At 31.9% G+C, this 9,435-nt stretch overlaps 1 protein-coding gene across 1 annotated transcript; it reads right to left on the minus strand.

Moving 5' to 3' along the window:
- Positions 1-6,489: 6,489 nt before the first annotated feature.
- On the minus strand, positions 6,490-8,215 carry LOC133694080 (cytochrome P450 81Q32-like). The gene is made up of 2 exons (XM_062115504.1): positions 7,276-8,215; positions 6,490-7,171 (listed from the first exon to the last, which is right to left on the minus strand). Exons 1-2 carry the CDS (start codon positions 8,161-8,163, stop codon positions 6,563-6,565), a joined length of 1,497 nt encoding a protein of 498 aa, XP_061971488.1. The 5' UTR covers positions 8,164-8,215; the 3' UTR covers positions 6,490-6,562.
- Positions 8,216-9,435: the final 1,220 nt, after the last annotated feature.

Here is a 9,435-nt window from a genome sequence, read left to right on the forward strand (position 1 = left end):
TCAACAAAGTTAAGTGTATAAATGGCAAAACTGGGTTAACCCTCTTTATCCCAAAAGTGTGATTTTATCTTAGCTTACTACAAAAATAAACCCCAAAGGGAACCGAGTTTTACAACTCTAGTGGAGGAGGAGAAACATTAAGCAGTATTTTAGTACACTTGCCATGTATTGTTTAAATACAATGAGTTTGAGATTAATAGAGGTGATTCTTACATAAAGAATGAGTATGTAAACTCGTTAAAGAAAATACTGATGGGAAAATATTTGTATGGTGCAGGAGGAACGTCGGGCACGAGGTCTTCTATTGAAGGAGCTCACATGATCGGAGAAGCCGGTAAATGAAATCTCGCCTCAAATAAACTAAGTTAAATTCTGAAACATTGAATTTTTAGAAATTCTTGAAGGTTCAAAAAGTTATGAATGATATATGAATGTAATATGGTTTAAGAGAAAATGAAATTGGGTTGCTTTTATAATGAGTGAAATCCAATGATGTACTTATTTTTAGGAATGCCGAAACCATTGGATTTGGGTTGCTTTCGCAATGCACGAAAGCCAATGTTGGACTTGTTTCCGGGAATGCAAAAACCATTGGATTTGGGTTGCTTTTGCAATGAGCGAAAGCTATTATTGGACTTGTTTCTAGGAATGCGGAAACCATTAGATTTGGGTTGCTTTCGCAATGACCGAAAACTCATGTTGGACTTGTTTCTGAATATATGGAAACCATTGAAATTGACACTTGCTTTCACATTGAATGAAAGTCAAAGTTGAAATCATGCTTCAGAATTGTGAGAATATAAAAAACAAATAATAGAATTGCTTTTGTTGGGTACGAGAACCATCGCTGGAATTGTTTTTCTGAAGTCGAGGAAAGAAATGATGGATTTGGTTTGTTCCTAAAATGAGTAGAAGTGAATGTTGGTATTGTTTTCGTAGTGTTGGAAAATGATGAATTTTGAGTTGCCTTCGATATGGAATTCTGAATTTGTATCTTGTATGACTAGAAAATTGTGCTTTTGTGTATTTTGACGTGTTTTCTGTAGTTGTAACAAAAGACGTGACTATTAGTCATGAGAAAATTCTATAATACCCAATAAGAGAATGGGTACTCTTAATTTCGATATTTGTAGAAGGTAAAACTATTATTATAATCTAAAAATCTTGCTTAATTAAATCTTATCTTGTTGCAGGACTTTCACATATCGGTGGACCAAATAACTAGAAGGCAGAAGGACTCCAAGATTTCAAGAACCTTTTGTTGTACATGTAATAGATCTTGTAATTTGAATAATTAACACTCTTTTTTGCAACAATACTATTCACTTGAATGTTTTCTTAGATGTATGTTTTATGTAGGATGATGATTAAGTACTTTCAAATTAATTTTTATGCATTTTCTTTTAAAAAAATTAAATTGCTCTATTCAAAATTTTATATATAACTATACGTTTATGCCTTAGGATAATCATATATAATTGTTTAATAATTCTTCCTTCTGTTTAATGTAAGTTTTGAAGTTATATTGTTGAGAATATATGTGATCTAAATACTAAAAGATGAATGGACTGTGCAATGTTGAAAACATTTTTGAGTAAAGAAATTGAAATGAATAGCTTATGTGGTTATAAAAGCCTTGAAAGACAGGTAGTTGTCAATAACTTAGTATGCTTAACTATAGGGGAAACTCTCTTGAAATTTCGATGGAAATTTCATTAATCACCAAATGAATTTTTTTAAAAAAATTATACCATGCTATTTTCTATGTTGATTTTTAAGTATGTTATGTTGTCTTCTTAATCGGGATGTTACAGAATCGTCGTGTCTTGGACCACATATGCCTTCCCATTAGCTACACTATCACTAGACATGTCAGATGACACGGTAATTGACTATTTTTTTTGCCATCGGACAACTCTCTAAGGTCATGCACTGATGCATTTGTAGCAACATTAGCATCTTTTATTTATTTAACAATATTAAATTATTGTATAGCCCCTAAAGGCATCTAAATGTTGCAACAAAAAAAAAAACTATATTTCAAAGACAAAAACTCCATTTCAAACCAGCTTTAGAATTTTTAAAATTAATGTCAAATTTATCATTTTACTGTACAAAAAATATAAAAAGACTAAACAAAAATTCTCTCTACATGTTCAATATTTTACAATTATTAAAGATATTTACATCATTTTAGTATGCGAAGAAAATGAAAAAGATAAATAAAAGCCCTTAGATAAAAGGCCTATATTTTTTACTTTCAAAGACAACAAAGTAATTTTACTATGCAGAAAAAAAAACCGACGAAATTATCCCAAATCAATTTAAAAATTACTATTAGATCTCATTTAAAAAAAAATGAGTTTACCCCTATAAGTTAGGCAATTATTTTGTATAGGAAAGAACATAAAAAAAAAACAATTCAATATGCTGATCCATAATAAATTGTCTCACATGCTATAGTAAAATATTGATATATTTTAATATTAATATTAATAAGTGTGAGTTGAATGACAAGACAAATTATCATTTTTAAATAATCGAAAACAAGCTAAGGTCCAATATTTTTGTTTTCTACTGGGCTCCAAAACTAAGTTATGACATTCTCATTTTTAAATAATTGAAAACAAGCTAGTGCCAACATGTTTTCAATTTCAACAACTTTTGAAAGAAGGGAGATAGACGTGATTTTTGCCTTTTTATGGCAAGATCTAGTAATCTCAAAGTTGAAGGGTTAGTATATAAATCATCTAAGAATTTAAATATGACTAGCAAAAAAAGGTAAAAGTTATGAAGAAAAATAAAAAACTTACGAACATCCATAATCGAGTGGCATTGATTATCTTGTGAAGAGTAAATGTGCTCAAACACTTTTTACCAGCAATAGATATTTTTACCAGCAATAGATAAGAGAAAGTTAATATTAGAGCCGATTATTTTCGGTTTGGTTAGGTTTTTATAAAAAAAAGTAACCAAACCGAAATCTTTTTTTAAAAAATAAAAACCAAAACCGGTTCAAACCGACCGGTTTTGGTTCGGTTCGGTTTTTTAGACAAAAACTGGTTCAAACTGGTTTAGCTCGGTTTTTTTTTGTCTCAGTTTTTTTCCGGTTTGGCTCGGTTTTTTTCCGGTTTTTTTTTTTTCGATTCAGTTTTTTCAGTTTTTTTTTTAATTTTCTCGATTTAATTGATTTTTTGATTTTTTTAATCACCTCTAATTAATATCAATAATAGAGGGTCATGTTACAAGCTGGGTTAAAGGAGAGCGATACTAAATATGACCAGGCATAAAACGCAAGACTTTATGTAAAATATCACAATAGATAATAACGGTTGACAATTTGACAGATAAAAATTCAAAATTTTGGATAAAAGGCTTTGACCTCAAATTAACTTATGTATCACATTAGCTAAATTAAATGCATTTTGAACAAAAGTCGATGGAATATCTAACCATAAGCTAACACCTCTAATGGAAGGTGAGTTTGTAATCAAAATTAAAATATGACATGTTTATATTTGAAAACCAACTTAATATATGAAATGATCAAGGTAAGGTGATTTACTTGATGTAAATTATTCAATAAACTAAATGAAAATGGTAAAATATTGTTTCTAAAGATTCAGGTGAACCATGGAGTACTATAATGCACCTAATTATGGTTTCTATTTGTTATCATTGAACAATTATTTATTTCAGATATAATTTTTTTTTAATTTGATCCTATAATGTATGTTCACATGTTTAAACATGATAATTCATTTTGGTTAGCGTGATGCGTCATATTTGTGATGTTAAAAAATATCTCATTATTAAATTGATATTTGATTTTATAAAATAAGATTTGATTTTATCAATTGAAAAATACAACTGAAATATCAGGGACAAAATTTAACATAAAACAAAGAAACAACCTTTTTTATTTTTATTTTTATTTTTATTTTTATTTTTTTTTATTGTTCTTGTGGTGTGAAAAGTTATGAATTAGTCCCTTAAGTTTTATGTTTTTTCATTTTTTATCCCTACTGTTTTAAAGTTTCAAGTTTCAATCATAAACTTTATTTGTTTTATATTCAAGTCTCTTGAATTTTAAAGGAAAGAGAGAGTTATTAAAAAATTAGATAAGAGAGAGAAAATAATTGATTAGTTACATTATGACCACTAAAAAAATTAATATTAGTGTCAATGAGTTCTTTTTAGAGAGAAGAGTTCAATGAAGGTAGTATTTCCTTCTGAATACACCGTGAAAATTAGATAAGACTCGTAAATAATTTTTTATTTGTTTAGATTTAGGTTTTTCCAGAGTTTGAAATGAGTTTATTCATATTCTTAGAATATTTTCATATTTTTTTTATATAAAAACAAGTTGATAATTAGGTTATTAAGTTTCAATAACTCAGACCTCGACACTGTAGGTAGCTAAAAAGCGAACTAGAAGATGATGCATACTCTGCCTAGGAAGCTGATGCATCTTTTATGGAGACATCCGCCTATTGAAAGAAAAAAACCTAGATACATGTGTTTGGCCTTCCAAATTTTAGATAGTTACTAAAAATGGCATTTTTGGATAAAAGATTTTTCATGAGAAGGTTTTGATAATTATCCTTTCTTCTTTCTTTCTTTTTTCTTAGAAGGGTAAAAATTATGTTATTTGAATATATTCAACCAATCCTAACAAGATAGTCATGATAATCAAGAAAGTTTAATCACTCTTCGTGAGCCTTCAAATTTCAATTTTAAGGATAATATTGAGGGGCTATACATTATGCATAAAACCCATGTGATAATATATCTTTAAAATTATTCAAAAGCAATTTAATTTTATTTGACATATAAATTGATCCAAGAATACCCTGAATCATAAAAAAAAAAAGCGTAAAAAATCAAATATCAATGCATATGCAGAAGAAATGTAAATCAGTAATTAAGAGTCTGTTTGAAAATATAGCTATGGTTGCTTTTCAAATAACTTTTCGTGCTGAAATATATGCCAATGATTTTTTTCATTTTTAAAAAATTATTTTTGACATCAGCACATTAAAATGATCCAAAACATACAAAACATATTAAATTTTAGCAAAAAAAAAAATTGAATTTTTTAGGAACGCGGTTTGCACGCGTTCCCAAACGGTTTCTAAGTCTTGAAGGTCTAACCAGACTTATATACAAGAAATAATGTATGTTTCACAATAAGCTTAATTAAATTGCTTATATATCCCAATGTACAAAGTACAAGATTATATATAATCTATGTTTTATAGCCTAAAATTTTACTATGGTTGATTTCTCCCTTGTTCGCGTCTTGTTGTAGTTTCTCTTATAGCTTGTAAACTTTCATCCCCATATCCACATATCCTCCATGTGATGAAAGTGATAGCTCCACACATTAACAAAAAGAGAAAACATATTTTTTTTATTAGTGAAAGATATTGCAGAATTGAATTTTAAATTTCCAGGTTTATTCTTTTTAATGAATTTATAAAACCTTAAATAGACTAAAAAGCTTACCTCAACTAAGAAATAAAAATAAAAATTCAAGATTATAAATAGAAAAAAGAAGAAAATCCAAAAGAAACAAAAAAATCCATAAATAATAAAAAAGTCATGAAAATTACCAAAACCAAGTTACTTGATATCAAAAAGATAAGTTCCAGGAGGTGTAAACAAGTTTTTTTTTTTTTTTTGAGATTGATATTGCTAAAGAAACTAATTTGAGATGGAATAAATTAACGAAAAAAGATCATTTACCTTAAAGTTTTTGTTTTTAACAAGATAAAAATCCAACTATTAAATTCAATTAATTGTAATTGTGTATTGCCCTTGTTTTTTTTTTTTTTTTTTATCTGTAAGAAGCAGGTATTTTCTAGTGCTCGGTCCATAATGATGCACGTAAAATAATAATAATTATTAAGTGCCTAGTCAAAGCAAAGATCGGCTCCGCCGACACTCACCGAAGGGTATCCAAGGAAGTGGCAAAGTGGTTATTTCCACCGGCATAGTAGTGGGCATTCAGCATCTAATCTGGAGGGTATCCAAGGAAGGGTACCAACCGTTCCTTTTTCTTCTTCTTCTTTTTCTTTTTAATTCTTTTTAATAAATGTAGTAGTTACTGTAACTGAAACAACTAAAAAACATGAGGTTGATTTAACGGTTCATGTAAAGAGTGCAAAAATATTAATATATTATTTTAATTATTTAGCAAACAAATTCATATTATATTTGAGGGGCGTGGCTTGAAGTGAGGTTGGGCGTTCAATCTATATGGGAGCAAAGTTTAATTAACAAATTTGTGATGTGGCTTAAGGCAAGGCTGCGGGTTTGATGGGGCAAATAAACGATAAGCAACCCATGCGCACGGGCTATTCTTAATAATTTCATCGGTTTTTTTTTTTACTATTTTTTTTTTTAATTTTATCTTTTTAACCTGACGGTTTTTTTTTTTTTTTATCCAAACCGAAGAGAGAGCTTGTTAATGTTGCTGCGAGCAGGTAGGAGAAAAGGAGCATTCTTGATGTATTTATTAATTTATTTTGATGGATACATTCTGGTAATCCCAGGTAGCTTAAGACAGAATGTTGTTCAAGTTTGGACGAGCTTTACACATGACCTCCAATGGCTCGGCTCTGCTCATGAGATTGACCATCTTTTCAGTCATGTCGATTTCCTTTCCACCAACTCCCTCCCAGTCGAAGCACTGAATCAGCGAGCCCAAGGTCAGGGCCATTATTTTGTGTGCCAAGACCTCCCCAGGACAAGCTCTCCTTCCCACTCCAAATGGCAAGTGCTTATATGCTTCGGATTTCCAATTCTCAAATCTCTCAGGCTTAAAACTTTCTGGGTCCTCCCATATCTGGGGATCTCTATGAATGGCCCAGGCATTCACAAGTAAAATTGTACCAGCTGGCACATCATAGCCTCCAACTTCACAATCTGCAGATGACATATGCGGTGCTAAGAGTGGTACAACTGGATATAGTCGTAAGTTCTCAAGGATGATGCTCTGAAGGTAGTGAAGTTTTGAAAAATCTGATTCATCTATTAAACGTTCATGGCCAATTTGAGTATCCAATTCTTCTCTGGCTTTCTTTACCACATCTGGATGGTTGAACAGATTACAGACTCCCCATTCTATAGATGTAACAAGTGTTTTTGTCCCAGCAAGCAACATTATCTGCAAGAACAAAAAAGAAAAAAAAACGAAGGGCAGTACCATTTAATAACAGCTTGATGCGGCAGGGCTCAAATAAGCAAAAAAGAATAAAACATGAAACTAACCAGAATAAGTCCTTTTATTATTTCTTCTGTATAGTATTCGGGTTCAGATTCCTGCAAAGTAAGTAAATGATTTATCATTGTGTTTCCGTTCTTTTCTCGTCGAAGTTCATCAATCAGTCCTTGCAAGATCAGATCCATCCTGTTACTGAGCCCAGTACACCTCTTGATAAATCCATTATAATCAACAGATTGAAAAATTGGGAACACGTCCCCAAGATTTGTCAACTCACTAAGGGCAGCATACCCTTGTAATGTCTCCTTAAACTTGGTTGCCTCCTCAACTAATTTCACATCTTCACCATAATATCGCTTCCCTGCAATCATTCTCATTACTATATTAAACGTGAAGTCCATAAACATGGACCTTAGTTCTACCTTAGCAAAACCATCGCTAGAATCTCGATGGAGTCTGCACAGCAATCGCCTGATTTCGTCCTTTCTGATGGCCAGAAATGCGTTGAGGCGAGACGAAGAGAAGATTTCAATTGCGCAAATGCGGCGAAGGTTGCGCCAATGATCGCCATAGCTGGCTGAAGCGAGGGTGGTGTTGTTGTAGTGCAAATACTTGCCAGCTAAGAACTGAGGACGATTGGCAAAAACTACGTCATTCTTGGTGAAGCATTCTTCAACAGCTGACGGTGATGATACAACCACCACAGGTCGAGGGCCCAGTCGAAGAGATATGATTGGGCCATATTTCTTTGAGAGGTTTTCAAGACGTCGATGGATGGGTTGTCTGAGGAGATGGAGATGACCAATAAATGGAATAGCCGGTGGGCTTGGAGGGAGATTTCTACATTTTTTTCTAGTTTGTAGCGACAACTTAACTGCAAGAATAACAAGTGAAAGACATAGAAATGAGTAAACATGGGTTTCTTCCATTTGCATGGACTGAGTATAATCAGTTGTCTGATTTCAACACAATCCAACATATATAAAAGAGTTTTGCACTTCTGTTGCTATTTAAAAGTCGCTTGGTCAGTTGCTTTTTTTTTCTTCTTCTTTTTTTTTCACAAAAGATGTAAGCAAAATTAACTTTCTTTCTTTATATCATTTAAAATTATTTTTTTATCATTCTTCTTTGGCACATGTGGGAATTTCTACGCGGAAATCTTATGGCTGCATCTGGAAAGGCAGTTTCATGGACTTTGAATTTAACGTTGAGCTTTTCGATTCCCAGCACCCACTGCTACTGAACAGTACCCATATAATGGACTTTAAGTTCTCTGGAGGAAATAATTTCTAAAGGAACTTGGAATGACTGGTGAATTTGGCGGAAAGGGAGGTCTCGAAATGGAGGACGAATTTTTCGGCCGACTTTTACGATGGGTTTCGGTTGATGCGAGACCATCTAGATGATCGAAAATGAAATCGCATAAATTTACGGCTGCCCAGTGTGCGAAATTAATGTCTGCTGGGTTGCAGTTATATATATACTGTTCAGGCCAGCCAATTACCGGAGGAACACAACTAGTATATTAGATGATTTTTATTTTTTATTTTTTTTTTATTTACGTGGGGTGTCCGGGCCAACTTACGCGCACCACTACTATTCCCCACGGCCCGCTGGATATCCTGCAAGCCCAGGAGCAGGTAAGGCACCGCGGGGGTGACAGGCGTACACATAGAGGGTCGAACCCGGGACGGGGGCGGAACAAGTCACACGAATTAACCACAACAGTTAAACCCTCATGTGCTGGGTACACACGAGAGCTCGAACTAGGGCACTCAGGCAGGGCAAAGCCTGCCAAGGCCACTGAGCTACAAGCCTCGTGTGTGTATATTAGATGATTTTATTTTATCCCGTGCTGTGCCACATATAAAAGTAGTTTTTCTTTAATAAAATAAGTATTCAATTGTTGTTATCATGTTTTCTGATAAAAAAAAGTTAGGCATAAATTCAAAATAAGATGTTATTTTTAATTTTAAAAATATTGATATGATGATATATTTAATAAATTTTATTTTTTAAATATTTAGATAATAACATATTGAATCGATTTATATTAATCTGTTAAACCTACAACCCGGATCAAAAAGCAAATTAAAATAAATTCTTAAAAATAATTCTTAATCAACCCAATGTTGAAGTATAAAATTTTTTAAAAATAAATTAAAAAATAACAAAAAAACTACTTGAGTCAACTTTAATTAACCTAC

Source organism: Populus nigra, chromosome 5 (assembly GCF_951802175.1).
Source record: "Populus nigra chromosome 5, ddPopNigr1.1, whole genome shotgun sequence".
Lineage (NCBI taxonomy): Eukaryota > Viridiplantae > Streptophyta > Magnoliopsida > Malpighiales > Salicaceae > Populus > Populus nigra.

Bases quoted from the DNA above. Each gene is read 5' to 3' on its own strand.
- LOC133694080 (XM_062115504.1), bottom strand. From the start codon at position 8,163: ATGCAAATGGAAGAAACCCATGTTTACTCATTTCTATGTCTTTCACTT. The intron at 7,172-7,275 runs GTTAGTTTCATG...TTGTTCTTGCAG, and splicing joins TAATAAAAGGACTTATTCTG to ATAATGTTGCTTGCTGGGAC.